Source organism: Phalangium opilio, unplaced genomic scaffold (assembly GCF_054372755.1).
Source record: "Phalangium opilio isolate 3A_F unplaced genomic scaffold, DU_Popi_V2 ptg000041l_1, whole genome shotgun sequence".
NCBI lineage: Eukaryota > Metazoa > Arthropoda > Arachnida > Opiliones > Phalangiidae > Phalangium > Phalangium opilio.
The window spans coordinates 2537017-2554150 of record NW_028324165.1 but is presented as its reverse complement, the minus strand read 5'-3'; the positions used below and the strand labels follow the sequence as shown (position 1 = coordinate 2554150).

Genomic DNA, 17134 nt, shown 5'->3' with positions numbered 1-17134 from the left:
ATTTCGCGCTTCTTCAAAGACTCGGCATATTTTTTCATTTCACGCCCATAATATTTTGCCGAAAAAACCCTATTTTACCTCAAACTTTGGAATTTCCTGAATATTAATGTATTATAGAGATAATATAATTTAATTTCAGTGATAAATGGGAAAAAAGGGGATTTACCAGCTTATAGCTTAGTTTTAATCTTAATTATGTAGTTTAATTAAAAGTTATTTTAATTTTTGTCCCAAAAATGTACGTTTTTGGTCGAATTTTACGTTAATTAAACTTCTTTACGTTGAAATTAATAGTCGTTGGGGCGAGAGAGGGTAGTTTAGTTAAGCTTATTTAGTTTCTGAAATGGATTTGAATGATTGCTTGATTTAATTGCGACTTTTAGTGTGGGGGCCGTATTTTATATTTTACCCCACTTTTTTGGGCCGAAAAGTGCCGATACGGTCACTAATTTACCCCGAAAAGCCGAAGGCGAAGCCAGAAGTCATTTAGGATGTTTTAGCAGACGACGCATGGGAGTTTTCTACTATTTTAGAATTCGGGGTAATTCGGCAAAAGTTCGGCAAAAATAATTTCGGGGTAAAATAGTGTTCCCCGCCCCAACCTGATGGGGTTCTGAATTTTCGCATTAAATTTTAGTATTCTATAACTTATAGCCTTTCTGTCTTCCCTCTCAATTTATTTGGCAACATTGGGGGAATGATTTTCGTAAAAGATTTTGTTTGTATTTGATAAAATAGTTCTAGTTTGAAAAGTTACGTCTTTAGAGTCAGACATTTCGGAAATGAGTTTAATAAATCTTCAAAGTGTGGCGCTTAAAGAGGTACTTGAGAAATTATCCGTGGTTTGCACAGGAATTTTAAATTTCAAAAAACTGGACTTTGTTTATAGGAAATGGAGGCGAATGATTGTAACTGTGATCATTTAAGCAAAGATGATGAAATAAAGCAAATAAAAGCCAAGGTGAGTTTCAAAGCCTGTAGCGTTTTGGCCAGTACAGCATGATGAGCCATCCAATCTAGTGTCCCTTTAAAGCGAGTCTCGGCTGTGACTGTGGTTTAGTGTAAAAAACCGGCACTAGATGCTCCCATAGTCGAGGGGTGGAGTTGACTGACCCAATAAGCTTATCAAAGACTAGGTCTAGCTCCGCCCTTCAGGACGATTTCTGATTGGTTCCTGCCTTTGGCTACATAAAATTGGTGTGTAGAAGGTTAATCAGTGTGTTACGGGCGCCACAGTAGCTGATATTTGCTTTAAAGTATAAATCGCAATAGAAAAACCTTAAGTAAACCAATATTCATTGGTGGCTGATTAGAAACACCATAAGCCTATGGTGATAGGCTGATGGAAACACATCCCTCGACCATTTATAGCGTTATTAAAGAGCACCACAAGAGCCTTGTGCGAGCTGTATGCCCACACACACAAACTGCAGCCTTGCTTATAGTTCTTGCAAAGCTACCGCGCCCCCAAACCAAAGATTAACTAACGCTAGGGATTGTTCACTAACTTAGTTTTCCGTGTAATGCTATCGCCAACTACATGTTCTGAATCATTCCTTGATTCCCCTCTTCATTCCCCCAATTTATTGAACCAAAACGGATGTAGATAGCGCCATCTCTCGGCAAAATAAATCGTTCTTTCCCCAATTTAGGCAGTATTTCAATTTTGACGTCATGGACCACGTGATATTTGGTCCAATTTTCTTATATAACTTCCTGTTAAGGATAGTAGTTGCTGCTAGGGGGCGTTTGGAACATGCATGCGTTATCTTTTTGGGGGAGCGAAATATCCCTAGCATTAGTTAATCCATGCCCAAACCTCTGGTGGCGCCCTTGACGAAAAAACCCCTTCTGTTCCCCCCCCCCCTTGTTGACGTCACTGGTTTCTCTGTTTTCTTTCTGGACACTTTAAAAGACATTTTACGTATAAGGAAGTCCTATTTTGTAATGCAGTCTATTTTTTTCAGTGTAATGGTTTAATATCAAACATGAAAGAAGTGAGAATGACAATTTTATTTGCGATAAATAAGAAACTGGACGAAATTGAAAGGTTCAATGGGGTCATTAAGGAGTTGGAAAGTGAAATCAAGCATCTGATGGTTTGTAACATTCTTCATTTTCATTGTCGATGTGAAAGAGAATCGGGTTAAAAGTGTTAGTTCAATTATTGTTAATTGTTTATAACATAGGAGGAAAGTGGAATACACGAAAGAGCCGACATTGAATGCGTGAAATCAGAACCTGTTGAAAATGATTTAGGACTGAATGAACAGGAATTATCTCATCCTGTTCTGATAAATCAACAAACAGAAGAACAAATACAAAGGTATATAAAGCAAACAAGGCGACCCAAGGGCTCGTAATAGTAGGCACATCGTACGAGTGAATAGCCCCTCTATACCTACCCTAGTGAGTGGATAACCCCTCTATACCTTACCTAACCTACTGTGATTGTTCAATCCTTTACTCCTCAATTCGAACTAGGAAACGATAAAAATGTACTGCGCACGCAACACAATTTAAACGAACGTCAACAACAACAAAAAAATATTAATTATAATAAGAAATTACTAAATAATTGTTAAAAGAAGTTAAAAAAATATTCCGCAATATCTTAGCACCAAAAAAAATAAACGTCTCTTCGTTTTGAAGCTTTTACAAGAATGAAAGGAAAGGAATGCTGCCCCAAGCTAGTACCTTCTTTTAAAACTCTTCTCGATTTTTATAGAAACGACGTAACTTCTAGTAATAAACACCACCTTTCCAAATATAACGTCGGTATATAGTTCCTTTTGCTTTTTAAAAATCCCCCTCGATTTCTTTGAATTTTGAAATCGGGGGGTGAGATGAAAAGCGTGAAACCCTTATTGTTGACGGGTGACAGGAATTTTAAAGGGAGTATTAAACCTTCCATTTAAATTAAGCCAATACTAAATTCCTCTCTCTCTCTCTCTAGCTTTAAATATATGGAGCAAACGTAAACCACATTTCACAAAGCTTAACCTTACCTGTACAATTAAATGTATGCTTGCACTTACTATTATAATCCCCATCCTTTTAAAATACACGAACGAAAAATATCACCTCACCACAATTCTCTCACATTCACTCTCCCTTCAATGTCGAACGAAACGTTTTATACTGCCAAAGCAATAAAATAACCATTTCTTCGGTTAGCTCTGACTAACTATTTCCTTGGGTAACTCTGACCACATTCCAAATCGCGAAAAACTACTACGACCACCACCACTCTCACAGGCTCGCGGGACAAACTAATAGCCTCATCGTATATATAAGATGTGGCTAAAAACCAATGAGAACTTGTCAACGAGGGCGGAGCTAAAACTAGCCTTTGCTTATGCTAAGCTTAGCAGGGCTGTCAACTCCATCCCCTCGACTATGGGAGCATCTAGTGTCATTTGTTTGAACTAAACCATGGCCAAGTCTCGGCTATGGTTAAGTTTAAGCTCAAGTATAATTTTTTATTTGACTGTCTAATTGTCGTCAATAAAACTTGATTCGTTAAGCCTTGCCCTGAGAATCGTGAATAAAATCAGAAGTATATAATGCTTCGAGAGAGAAGTGGGGTAATTGTAACATGACTCTTCCCAACATCATTTTATATTTGGAACAAGGTTACTATTAAACCAAATCACACGCGTTAAATAGTTCCCTCATCATTACTCTATTAGCGCTGCTTAACTATTTGCCAAGGCGCATGCGCTTGTGGTCATTTTTGTCCCACGTCAAGACAATCAAGGTTTGTGCAGAGTTGATTGCTGAGGATTTAGCAAATTCCAAACAATTATAGAATTCACCCCCAAGTTGCGATGCCCATCTGAAGTTTGTTGAGCAGGAAAGCAAATGTTCAAAAAGGGGTCCTTCGCCTGGGAAGAATCATGTTACATATAACTAAAGAGTGTCATCCTTTTTCTATTATCCCCTTCTGATAAAATGTATTAATCTTTTATTGTTGTTGCTATATCAGTTTTTAACGATTTTTTATTTGGATAGTTCGCAAAGTATACCAGCTGAGATTACCAACAACATTTACCAAAGTCTGCTTAAAGTGGAAGCCACGAACCTCGAGCAATTTGGGATAGGTATGGTGTCACATTATCGTGATTCTGACACGCAACCTGATGTAGTTCCAGTTTGATGAAACTATTAGGGTTATTTTTTCGTTTTGATCATCAAGGTTCGTTGGTAAAAGCCGAAGGTGCTTGCAATATCGAAGGCACGCTGACTGAAGAAGACATTAATGAAGAATCACCTGAATGTGATGCGGAGATTGGCAAAGGAAACACGTCCCAAACTAAAACTACCTCAAAAAATGCGCGAATTACAACGCGAATTATGAAACTATGTATTCCTAAACTCAAATGCCGTGACGGTGTTCCTTTACTTAACCTTGAAGGCGAAGCGCAGTTCGAAATGTCTCCTGTCCCAACGACAGATTCGCCTCCCGAGAACAATCTTAGCGTTAACGATTCTTATCCCAAATCACGAATTTCTTCGACCAAGAGAGGAAATGAGAGAATAGCAACTCGATCCAAGAAATTGTGCCTTGAAAAACATGGGGAATTGTCGTCGCTTGACGCAAATAAGGAAAGCAATTCTCAGGAAGAAGCCCTTGAGGAGAATCTTGATGATAACCAGTCCAAAATCACCTTGACCGATTCAAAGAAAACTGATAATAGACAAAATCAAACTATGAAACTGTGCTTGCCAAGCGATTTACCAAAAGTACCGATTGAAGTTGAAGATAATACTTCAGTGTCCAGCTCTGATACACCCGAAAGTAGCTCGTCAAGTAGTTCCGAAAGTAATACAACTTCTGCCAGTTCGGAAATTGGTAAGTCATTTCACGTTTAGGGTCAACAACGATTTTAAGGACTTAAAAATCGTCAAAATTGAGCCACTTACAGTAGAATTTAGAAACCTCACCAAAAACAGGGGATGTTTCGGAATTTTCTAGTGGTAGTTCCCCTAATAGGTTTTTTAACCCCGTCCTTTCTAACTCTCATTACTTTCTGTCTTCCCTGGGATTTTTCAACCTCATCCTCAATCCTTAGCATGTTAAATCTTAAGTTTCTAAAAATTTTGTCTCATTTTAATTAATACGTTTTTAACTTTAAATTTAAACGCAAAATTGTCCCTGCGAATAATACTAAGGTCAAAATTTGATTGCCTAAATTCAGCGGTTCAGACTGAGCTCCGTGGCCACCGGAGGAGACAAAATTCTCTTTTAAAAATACAGGTACCCGGCCGTCCTTGGTGTTGGTGTCTTAAGGAGCCCAAGCAAACGTTGCTCAGATTGATAAGACCTTATTGCTTTACTCCCAATGGTCTTTGAAACTGTTTATAATTTCACCTAAAGAATATTTTAGAGACCTTATTCCGTCTCTATAGCAGTTCTCGAATCTATGCAAGCAAAGAGAATATACCAAGAGGAGCAGAAAGTCTAGCCTTTCACAAGGCTTTTGAAAGGCCCGGCCACAGTTTTGGTCGTAACTAGATCCGGTTTGTGTTGATTGGCTAAGCAGCGACGCCTTGCAAGTGGCCAATCGGTTCTTGAGGTAGTGTCGAAGGAACAGTGTCACCGAATAATTGTCCTTCGCGTGCTAGGAGGTTCTATAGGAGGCGTTTCGAATGTATCGTGTAGCTCACCTATGGCCCAAGATGCATACTTTGTGTGTGAAGCCTTACCGCTTTTGGTTTTACTGATAATGAAAGATGAAACTATCTATTATTGAAAACGTAATGGATACCATTTCTTATGTATTGAAAGTGACTTAATGTATGGGAAAAAAGGGTTTTAAAGAGAAAATGGTGTTAAGGTAAACATCCTTGAGATTTGGGTTGAGCCTTTCGGAAAAATGATGTTATAGTCGTTGCAAACTATCCAAGACGTTTTCTTTTCTTCTGACTCAATCGTTGCAATAAGTAAATCACGATTTTGTCACATACACCGCTTACGCCTCGGAGAAGTGGCCATCATATCCTAAAATTATGATGATATCCGACTTATCGAAAATTTTAAGCTTTCTCTACCATCATATTCAGTTCATAAGGGTAACGCCAGGGCCAAATGTTTCCCACACAGTCTTGAGTTAATTTGGTGTTACGTGTTAACGAATTGCAGTTACTTCCATTTAAACTCGATCACCTAGAACCAAAAAAGAGGAGAGGACATTATAACGCCTTTCAATAACGACAGTCATACCATTTTACCTTCCAATTTATTTTATAAGCATATTTATATTGCAATAGACTAAAACCTTAAATATTTTCTTAATAATTAACAACCATTAGTTTCCACTTTCTGATGGGTAAAATCTCGATTCGGAGTGGTATTAATTTTGCTTTCCAAACTTTGTTTTCTTTAACTTTGTGCCATTTTTGTCCTCGGCATGACCGGTTTTATCAAGTGCTATTGAACATAGTAATGTGTTTGATTCAAATTGTAAGGAAGTTTCAGTTTGTTTGCTTTCTGAAGGAAAATCCGAGAAGCAGCGTTCAACTCTTTGCAAATATTCTCCTGAATATAAAATTGATCTTGAACGTCACATTACAAATGGCACTGAAGAAAAACGCTTCAAACGTGATCAGTGCGACTATACTAGCTTTGAGAACAGTTCTTTGATCAGACGTGAACATTATTTAACTGCTCTGTGATCGACCTTGTTTGGCTTTCATCTTCCAAAAATCGCGAATGTGGGAGACACAGACTCCCTGCCGGAAAATCAGGCCGAAAAATTCCGCTTTAAAGTTAGATGAAAACTAATCTTGGGCAAAAGCCGCTAATCTATGCTAATTTTCAGTCGTTGTGGTTGTAACATATTTAATTGTGTTGGACAAAACGTTCACACTTTTTATGTTATTTTCAAGATTCTCCATAATTTGAACTGTAGCACTTGAATAATGACACAAACCCTTAAAATGATCCCTTTCCCAAGGATCTTCACTCTTATCTTATCATCACTGGTGCTTATTTCGGCCCAAAATACTTTTGCAATAGAGAGGGGGTGCAGTGGCGGGTTTAACGGTAAGCTGACTAAGCGGCAGCTTGGGGCCCCGGGATGCCGTGGGGTCCCGAATTGAGCAGAATTAATTGTCTTCCATTAACAATTTTTTTTTATTTTCGAAGTAAAAAATGGAAGAGACTTATAGTTTTAAAAGGAAATAAATGACGAATATTTTCCCTTTCAGTATTACCAAGAAGGGATTTATATAAGACTAGCTGTTACCCGCGGCGTCGCTCGCGTGTAATAAGAACTTCCATCAAAATGATATAAAGAATGGGTAGATTTTACTGATGACTAATACTTTTGTCGCACCCTAGGAGCGAAGGCACTCGGCGTTGCCCGTCAGCCCGTCGGGACATTTTTTATTACTTTCCACGCGGACACTATTCCATAAAGAAGGGTTTTTAAGTTTAAAGCAAGTAGTCCACTTAGCCTTGCGAAACCGTATCGTTACCGTTTTAAGTTCGTAAATCATCCAAAAGAGGGCGCCCATTACCTGAGTCCGAAAGCATTGTTTAAGAAACGTTACCAGATGACGTTCTGTTCGTATTTGGATACGTGACGTTACGGTAACGATACGGTTTCGCAAGGCTTAGTGGACTATTTGCTTAAGATGGCAACAAATCGAACCCAAAAGACCTTTCAGCCCGTCTATATTTTAAAGGAAACCAGTGTACTAAATCGGTTGAAACGCGCGGACTTTGTTGCATAGAGAAGATTTTTTACATTTCTGGTCGCCATTTTTTAAGATGGCTCGGATTGGAAAAATCTTTCTTAGTACGCGCCTACTACTTATGAGTAACGTTCCGGCAAATTTTCAGCCTTCTAGGCCAAGTGGTTTGGGCCGGGCGTTGATTATCAGTCAGTCAGTCAGTCAGGACTTTGATTTATATAGATATAGAAGACCTAAGTTGCGAGATTATACGCTTCTACTCTTACGCCGGTGTCAGTGCACAAGTAAGCCCCACCCCTTTCATGCCCGTCATTGCTCTGCGCTTTCCCATTGGATCCCATGGGGATAGGGCATACGGACGCGAATGACGTATTCCACCTAGAGAAAAAGCAAGCCTCGAGCAAAGGAAACAAAAAATGCAGTGCTGAAACGGTACGACGGTTGCTTTTAATTGCCATGAACAAGTTGGTTAAAGGTCTTGAACATATATAACTTGATGGATTTTGAATATGTGTCTCTACGTGAAAATCGTTCGTTCTGTAATTGTTTCTAAATTGAATCAAGTGTACTATTCCAATGATTTCATGAGTTCCAAAAACCAAAACAAGGCTAGCGTTTTGCTTTGCGGTAAAAACGAGCTGCTCCGAGACGGCGGCGCGTACAATGACCCAGTCGCTCCCTCCCGGTTTCCTCCCGGATTGATCCCAACCGCTCCAACTCTAGAGACGGAGCGCCTGAAAAAAACAGCTCTGAAAAAACTTTTGGCTTTCATTCGGAGCAACTACATTCGGTCCTCCGAGCTAGAGCGATGACGTTACACGTAATTTTGGAGCGATCTCGGAGCGCTCTCAGGCGACCCCAAAGAAAAACGGTATAAGATAAAATATTAAGTCCCGGCTCATTTTCAACCCCCTCCCACCCATCAAGGGAGGATTGTCGACTATCACGCGCGCACCGGACGCTATTTTAGGCCTTCTTATATAAATTTCTTCTTACAACTCCTATTTAATTTTAATATCTTGAGTTTGGGGGCCCAAAAATGGTTCCCGCTTGGGGCCTCCACTTGCCTTGAGCCGCCACTGAGGGGGTGCCAGAATAAATTGGAAATTGGTAACGATTTGATCATCCATCGACGTATTCACAGCGGTGAAAAACCCTTCAAGTGTGATCAATGTGAATATGCCAGCTCGCAGAGCTGTCATTTGAACGTCCATCAACGCATTCACCGTGGTGAAAAACCATTCAAATGTGACCAGTGTAATTAGGCCAGCACGCACAAGAGTAGTTTAATAATATATCAACGAGTTCACAGTGGTGAAAAACCCTTCAAATGTGATCAGTGCGACTATGGTAGTAATCGTGTGAGTAATTTGATCATACATAAACGCATTCACAATCGTATTGACAGTGCTGAAAAACCATTCAAATGTGATCAGTGTAGTTAGGCCAGCACAATGAAAAATCATTTGATCTGTCATCAACGCATTCACAGTGGCGAAAAACCCTTCAAATGTGATCAATGTGACTTTGGAAGCACTCAGAAGAGTAGTTTGATTGCACATATACACATTCATAGCGGTGATAAGTCCTAAATTGGTACATATCGGGCGGTTTAACAAAGTTTCTTCAGATAATGTAATGTGCAAAGCACATTAATGTCTAGTCACAATTATCTCTGCAAAGATTTAAGATGTGCGTTGTCTCTAAATAGAGACTCAGATGGTTCTATAAGTTCAACTAATCGAATCAGGGGGAAAGCTTCCATTCCTCCTTCCTGATCGAACCCGGTGACATCACTGCAAATATATTCAACAGTCAGATTTGTGCACCTCCTAGGTTCACGTGGGATATCATTCAAATAAATAATATAGAATGTGTTTTATAAGTATATTTTTATTACCCTACAATATTTTTTCAAGTTTCCACAATCTCAAAGCATATGTTGGGTTAGGTAAGTCTTTGGAGACACATGGATTATTTCTGTTTCCAAACTCGTTTTTTTATGATAATACATTCAGTGTGTGATCGGTGTGATTATTGTAGTACCCGTAAGAGTACTTTATCGCACATCAAGGCATTCATAGCGGTGAAAAACCCTTCAAACGTGATCCGTGTGATTTTCCACCACATTGAAGAATAATTTGATCAAACATCGACGCATTCGTAGTGGCGAAGGACCATTCAAAAATGTGATCAGTTGATTATGTCAGCACCCAAAAGAATAATTTGATCAAACATCGACACATTCGTAGTGGCGAAAGACCATTCAAATGTGATCAGTTTGATTATGTCAGCACCCAAAAGAATAATTTGATCAAACATCGACGCATTCGTAGTGGCGAAAGACCATTCAAATGTGATCAGTTTGATTATGTCAGCACCCAAAAGAATATTTTGATCAGATATCAACGTAACAATCACAATATATATAATATTGTATATAACCCTTTATTTAACTATAATAAACCATATTTGATATAACAAATGGTATAAAAGTAATTATATCTTCGCTATTAAAGAATAAAAATTTTACCATAATAATTGATTAATATGTTTTTGCTTTGAATATTAATTTGCTTCTTTAATAACTTTATCGTTGTCATCACTTCTTGTGCTAGTTGGTTTCAACAGAAACAGGAAAGACTGCAAAATTGTCTCTAACTTTACCCTTGACTTCATACTTGTTTTTTTCACTACATTGTACGTGTTATCATGCACCTACGGAGCTTTAATGGCAGAATATGGCTGTTCATATTGTCACGTGTATTTTATTATACGTTGATTATGCGAAAGTTTGCGTTCAGTCTTACCTAGGGTTCGAAAATTACGGTAATTTTGGAAAATGGTAAATTACGCCGTAATTTACCGCGTAAATTACCATTCACGGTAATTTACGAAATTCAAAAATTAAATTATGTTGATCGTTTATAAGCTTAATAATGAAAAATATCACTTGAACACAGCTATTATTTTTATAGCATAGTATCGTACATAATTTAAACACCGAGTTTTGATGTTTGCAGCTCCAAAATACTTTTGAACAGCAAGATCCACTTGCTTCTTCTTACCAATTTGGCGAATTATTGCTATTTCACGATTTTAGAATAAAATTCTAGAGAAGGGCCGAAACCAGTTTAAACTGATACCGATATATCGGTTTAGTCAAATTTCGGTACCGATATTGGTATTGGCCCATCTCTAGAAATTTCTAACAACTACAGCTTTCCAGCTGACGTAAACGAACTCGACAACAAGAATAGACGAGAAAATCAATTTTCATTTCCTTAATCAAATTTTTCCCACGCTTGCTGTTCGACCTTTTATGACTTACTCATGTCTCATGGGAAGAAATGTGTGCTTGCACGGGTAGAGCAAAATATGGAGCTTTTAGACCGTTTTCAAAGTGAAAGAATTGAAAATTCGGTGGTAAATTACCATCGTGGTAATTTACCAGCGTAAATTACCACGGTAATTACCAGGGTAATTACCGTTTTCGTAATTTACCCGAGAAATTCGTAAATTACAGTTACCGTGGTAAATTACCGTGTAAATTACCATGGTAATTTACCGATTTAGAACCCTAGTCTTACCTTATCCAAATTTCTAACGTATATATCAAAAACGGATTTATGGGATAAGAACGTCGGAGTTAGCGAATCCACTCCCCATCCTCGCATACTTTATTGAGAAACTTCGTCTGCTTATATTTTGACTCCACCCACAAATTCTGTATATAGCTACTTCTAGAGATCGAATTTGTGGGTGGAGTCAAAATATAAGCAGACGAAGTTTCTCAATAAAGTATGCGAGGATGGTACTAGAGGCTAAAGCTATGATCCGACGTTCTTATCCCATAAATCCGTTTTTGTATATATATATATATATATATATATATATATACATATATTTGAGAAAGTTGTTTGTTAGTTCTTTATGACATACACACGATTAGTTAATTTCCAAATTCGACCAAGCTGCGGAGTTGATATCAATGATCAGGAATTAAAAAATCTTTCACGTTCCAATGTTATCCCAAAGCGTAAGGTCAAACCTTTGGAAACCGCTATTTCGACTCGGACATCGGTTATTGTTTCTGAACTTGTTTTGTTTGCCTTTGTGTCTTTTTAAGCCTAGGCATAACCTGTTATAACAATTGCCTTTGAACATTGAAATGTTTGTGACGCGAGTTGTTTGATATCATATGAAGTTTTGATTTATTTCCTTTCTGTAGGAAAATCCAAGAAAAAATGTTCAACTCGATACAAATGTTCACCTGAAAATGAAAGGGAGCTTGAAATTGACAACCGAAAGGATACCAAGGAAAAACGCTTCAAATGTGATCAGTGTGACTTTGCAAGTACGCGGAAGAGTAATTTGGTCAAACATCAACTCATTCACAGTGGTGAAAAACCCTTCAAATGTGATCAGTGTGACTATGCAAGTACGCGGAAGGATAGTTTGATCAGACATCAACGCATTCATAGTGGTGAAAAACCCTTCAAATGTGATCAGTGTGACTATGCTGGTACGCGGAAGGATGATTTGAGCAGCCATCAACGCATTCACAGTGGTGAAAAACCGTTCAAATGTCATCAGTGTGACTTTGCAAGTACGCAGAAGAGTACATTGATCACACATGAACTTCTTCACAGTGATGAAAAACCCTTCGTATGTGATCAGTGTGACTTTGCAAGTACGCGGAAGAACGATTTGAACGTCCATCAGCACATTCACACTGGAGAAAAACCCTTCAAATGTGATCAGTGTGACTATGCAAGTACGCGGAAGTATCGTTTGATCATCCATCAACGAATTCACAGTGGTGACAAACCCTTCAAATGTGATCAGTGTGACTATTCAAGTGCGACCAAGAATGGTTTGATCATACATCAACGCATTCACACTGGTGAAAAACCCTTCAAATGTGATCAGTGTGACTATGCAAGTGCGACGAATGATTTGATCAGACATCAACGCATTCACACTGGTGATAAACCCTTCAAATGTGATCAGTGTGACTATGGATCCACGCAGAAGGGTAATTTGATCGCTCATCAACGAATTCATAGCGGCGAAAAACCCTTCAAATGTGCTCGGTGTGACTATAAATCTACACGGAAGATCAGTTTGATTACACATCAACGCGTTCATAGCGGTGAAAAGCCCTTCAAGTGTGAACAGCGTGACTATGGTAGCAAGAACAGGAGTACTTTGATCAAACACAAACGAATTCACAGTCGTGAAACACCCTTCAAGTGTGATCAGTGTGACTATGCAAGTGCGCGGAAGAGTAATTTGATCACACATCAACGCATTCACACTGGAGAAAAACCCTTCAAATGTGATCAGTGCGACTATAAATGTACACATAAGCATAATTTGATCAAACATCAACGCATTCATAGCGTTGAAAAACCCTTCAAATGTGATCGGTGTGACTATAAAGGTACGCAGAAGGCTCATTTGATCATACATCAACGAATTCATAGCGGCGAAAAACCCTTCATATGTGCTCGGTGTGACTATAAATGTACACAGAAGATTAGTTTGATCGCACATCAACGCATTCATAGCATTGAAAAAACCCTTCATAAGTGATCAGTGTGATTATGGCAGCACGCAGAAGATTAGTTTGATCAGACATCGACGTTATATTCACATGGACTAATTAAAGGATTGTAGTTAAGCATACTCAGCAATTTAAAACTTGGAAAGAACTATTTCAAAAAGTGTTAATTGCGCAACGTGTTTTCATTTTCGTTTCACACATTACCGTTCTTGACAACTGTAGTAGATGCTCACTAACAAAATGTTTTCGATCATAGAAAAACTATAAAAAACTAAAAAACCTGTCGTGACGGAATTGTCACCGGACAGGCTACACGGTTTTACAAAATTGTGGAATGTAACAAGCCTAACTTCTTTTAACGGAAAACTGGTAGTAATACGATGTTTGTGTTAGTTATTTATAAAACCTTCACGACGATATTTAATGTAAACTTTTTTTAAAAAATATAATTAACAATATTTAATATGACAAATGGTGTATCAGTAATTATATCTTCGCTATTAAAGAATGATATTTTTACCATAATAATTGATTAATCATATTTGCTTCTTTCCTTTCTTTAACTTCGTCATCACTTCTTGTTCTTGTTGGTTTCAGCAGAAACGAGAGACTGCAAAATTGTCGCTAAGCTTAACTTTGCCGTTGAATTCATGGTTGCGTTTTTTCACTTCTTAGTAGGTGTTATCATGCACCTACAGAGGTTTAATGGCAGAATATGGCTGTTCATATTGTCACGTATATTTTATTGTACGTTTATTATGGGGAAGTTTGCATTCTGTATTACGCGAGTGTCTTACGTGGGATCAAGTTTGAATCTTCCACGTTCTCAACGCGTATATTAGATTTGGTAAGGTCAAACCTTTGGAAACCGCTGTTTCGACTCGGACATCGGTTATTGTTTCTGAGCTTGTTTTGTTTGCCTTTGTGTCTTTTTAAGCCTAAGCATAACCTGTTATAACAATTGCCTTTGGATAGTGAAATGTTTGTGATGCGAGTTGTATGATATAATTTGAGGTTTTAATCTATTTCCTTTCTGTAGGAAAATCCGAGAAAAAATGTTCAGCTCGATACAAATGTTCACCTGAAAATGAAAGGGAGCTTGAACTTGACGACCGAAAGGATACCAAAGAAAAACGCTTCAAATGTGATCAGTGTTGCTATGCAAGTACGTGGAAGAATCGCTTGATCAGACATCAACGCATTCACAGTGGTAAAAAACCCTTCAAATGTGAACACTGTGACTATGGTAGCAAGAACAAGAGTAAGTTGAACAAACATCAACGCATTCACACTGGAGAAAAACCCTTCAAATGTGATCAGTGTGACTATGGTAGCAAGAACAAGAGTAATTTGAATAAACATCAACGCATTCACACTGGAGAAAAACCCTTCAAATGTGATCAGTGTGACTATGCAAGTGTGTGTAAGAGTGGTTTGATCAGACATCAACGCAATCACAGTGGTGAAAAATTCTTCAAATGCGATCAGTGTGATTATAGAGGTACGCAGAAGTATCATTTGATCGAACATCAACGCATTCACAGTGGTGAAAAACCCTTCAAATGCGATCAGTGTGATTATAGAGGTACGCAGAAGTATCATTTGATCGAACATCAACGCATTCACAGTGGTGAAATACCCTTCAAATGTGATCAGTGTGACTATGCAAGTCCGTGGAAGAGTGGTTTGATCAGACATCAACGCATTCACAGTGGTGAAAAATTCTTCAAATGCGATCAGTGTGATTATAAAGGCACACGGAAGAGTAATTTGATCACTCATCAACGCATTCACGGTGGTGAAAAACTCTTCAAATGTGATCAGTGTGACTGTGTAAGTACGCGGAAGAAAGATTTGATCAAACATCAACGCATTCACAGTGGTGACAAACCCTTCAAATGTGATCAGTGTGACTTTGCAAGCACGCACAAGGGTAATTTGGTCGCTCATCAACGAATTCATAGCGGCGAAAAACCCTTCAATTGTGCTCGGTGTGACTATAAATGTACACAGAAGATTAGTTTGATCGCACATCAACGCACTCACAGTGGTGAAAAACCCTTCAAATGTGATCAGTGTGACTATGCAAGTCCGTGGAAGAGTGGTTTGATCAGACATCAACGCATTCACAGTGGTGAAAAATTCTTCAAATGCGATCAGTGTGACTATGTAAGTACACGGAAGAACGATTTGAACAAACATCAACGCATTCACAGTGGTGACAAACCCTTCAAATGTGATCAGTGTGACTTTGCAAGCACGCACAAGGGTAATTTGGTCGCTCATCAACGAATTCATAGCGGCGAAAGACCCTTCAATTGTGCTCGGTGTGACTATAAATGTACACAGAAGCATAATTTGATCAAACGTCAACGCATTCAAAGCGTTGAAAAAACTCTTCATATGTGATCAGTGTGATTATGGCAGCACGCAGAGGATTATTTTGATCAGACATCGACTAATAAAATAGATTGTAGTTAAACATACTCAGCAATTTAAAACTTGGAAAGAACCATTTCAAAAAGTGTTAATTGCGCAACGTGTTTTCACTTTCGTTTCACACATTACCGTTCTTGACAACTGTAGTAGATGCTCACTAACAAAATGTTTTCGATCATAGAAAAATTATAAAAAACTAAAAAACCATTCGTGACGGAATTGTCACCGGACAGGCTACACGGTTTTACAAAATTGTGGAGTGTAACAAGCCTAACTTCTTTTAACGGAAAACTGGTAGTAATACGATGTTTGTATTAGTTATTTTTAAAACCTTCACGACAATATTTAATGTAACCTTTTTTTTAAACTATAATTAACAATATTTAATATGACAAATAGTTTATCAGTAATTATATCTTCGCTATTAAAGAATGATATTTATACCATAATAATTGACTAATCTTAATTTGCTTCATTCCTTACTTTAACTTCGTCATCACTTCTTGTTCTTGTTGGTTTCAGCAGAAACGAGAGACTGCAAAATTGTCGCTAAGCTTAACTTTACCGTTGAATTCATGGTTGCGTTTTTTCACTTCTTAGTAGGTGTTATCATGCACCTACAGAGGTTTAATGGCAGAACATGGTTGTTCATATTGTCACGTACGTTTATTATGGGGAAGTTTGCATTCTGTATTACGCTAGTGTCTAACGTGGGATCAAGTTTGAATCTTCCACGTTCTCAACGCATGTATTAGATTTGGTAAGGTCAAACCTTTGGAAACCGCTGTTTCGGCTCGGACATCGATTATTGTTTCTGAACTTGTTTCGTTTGCCTTTGTGTTTTTAAGCCTAAGCATAACCTGTTATATCAATTGCCTTTGAACATTGAAATGTTTGTGATGCGAGTTGTTTGATATCATATGAGATTCTAATCTATTTTTTTCTGTAGGAAAATCCAAGAAAAAATGTTGAACTCGATACAAATGTTCACCTGAAAATGAAAGGGAGCTTGAACTTCACAACCGAAAGGATACCAAGGAAAAACCCTTCGAGTGTGAACAGGGTGATTATGCCAGCGCGTGGAAGACTAGTTTGATCAGACATCAAGGCATTCACAGTAGTGAAAAACCTTTCAAATGCGATCAGTGCGACTGTGCTAGTACAGTACCTTGAAGAGTACTTTAATCAAACATGAGCGCATTCATAGCGGTGAAAAACCCTTCAAATGTGATCAGTGCGACTATGTTAGTGCCCGTAAAAGTACTTTAATCAAACATCAACGCATTCATAGCGGTGAAAAACCCTTCAAATGTGATCAGTGCGACTATAAATGTACGCATAAGTGGACTTTAATCAAACATCAACGCATTCATAGCGGTGAAAAACCCGTCAAATGTGATCAGTGCGACTATGCTAGTACCTGTA

The 17134-nt window shown here is 38.2% G+C and overlaps 1 protein-coding gene across 2 annotated transcripts; it reads left to right on the top strand.

Moving 5' to 3' along the window:
- The first annotated feature begins 455 nt into the window (after positions 1 to 455).
- LOC149679324 (uncharacterized) lies at positions 456 to 16647 on the top strand. 2 transcript variants are annotated; one of them, XM_089834986.1, is made up of 7 exons: positions 456 to 821; positions 890 to 961; positions 1968 to 2099; positions 2190 to 2326; positions 4015 to 4103; positions 4199 to 4855; positions 14310 to 16647. In XM_089834986.1, exons 1-7 carry the CDS (start codon positions 783 to 785, stop codon positions 15677 to 15679), a joined length of 2496 nt encoding a protein of 831 aa, XP_089691112.1. In that variant the 5' UTR covers positions 456 to 782; the 3' UTR covers positions 15680 to 16647. The 2 variants fall into 2 exon arrangements, with proteins under 2 accessions (XP_089691112.1, XP_089691113.1); XM_089834987.1 differs by lacking the exon at positions 14310 to 16647 and adding an exon at positions 11933 to 14258 and having other exon boundaries at positions 458 to 821.
- The last annotated feature ends 487 nt before the right edge of the window (positions 16648 to 17134 follow it).

Excerpts from the sequence above, each read along its gene's own strand:
- LOC149679324 (XM_089834986.1), top strand. The coding sequence starts at position 783 with ATGAGTTTAATAAATCTTCAAAGTGTGGCGCTTAAAGAG. Across the intron at positions 2,100-2,189 it reads GTGAAATCAAGCATCTGATG|GAGGAAAGTGGAATACACGA; the intron begins GTTTGTAACATT and ends TTTATAACATAG. Across the intron at positions 2,327-4,014 it reads ACAGAAGAACAAATACAAAG|TTCGCAAAGTATACCAGCTG; the intron begins GTATATAAAGCA and ends TTATTTGGATAG.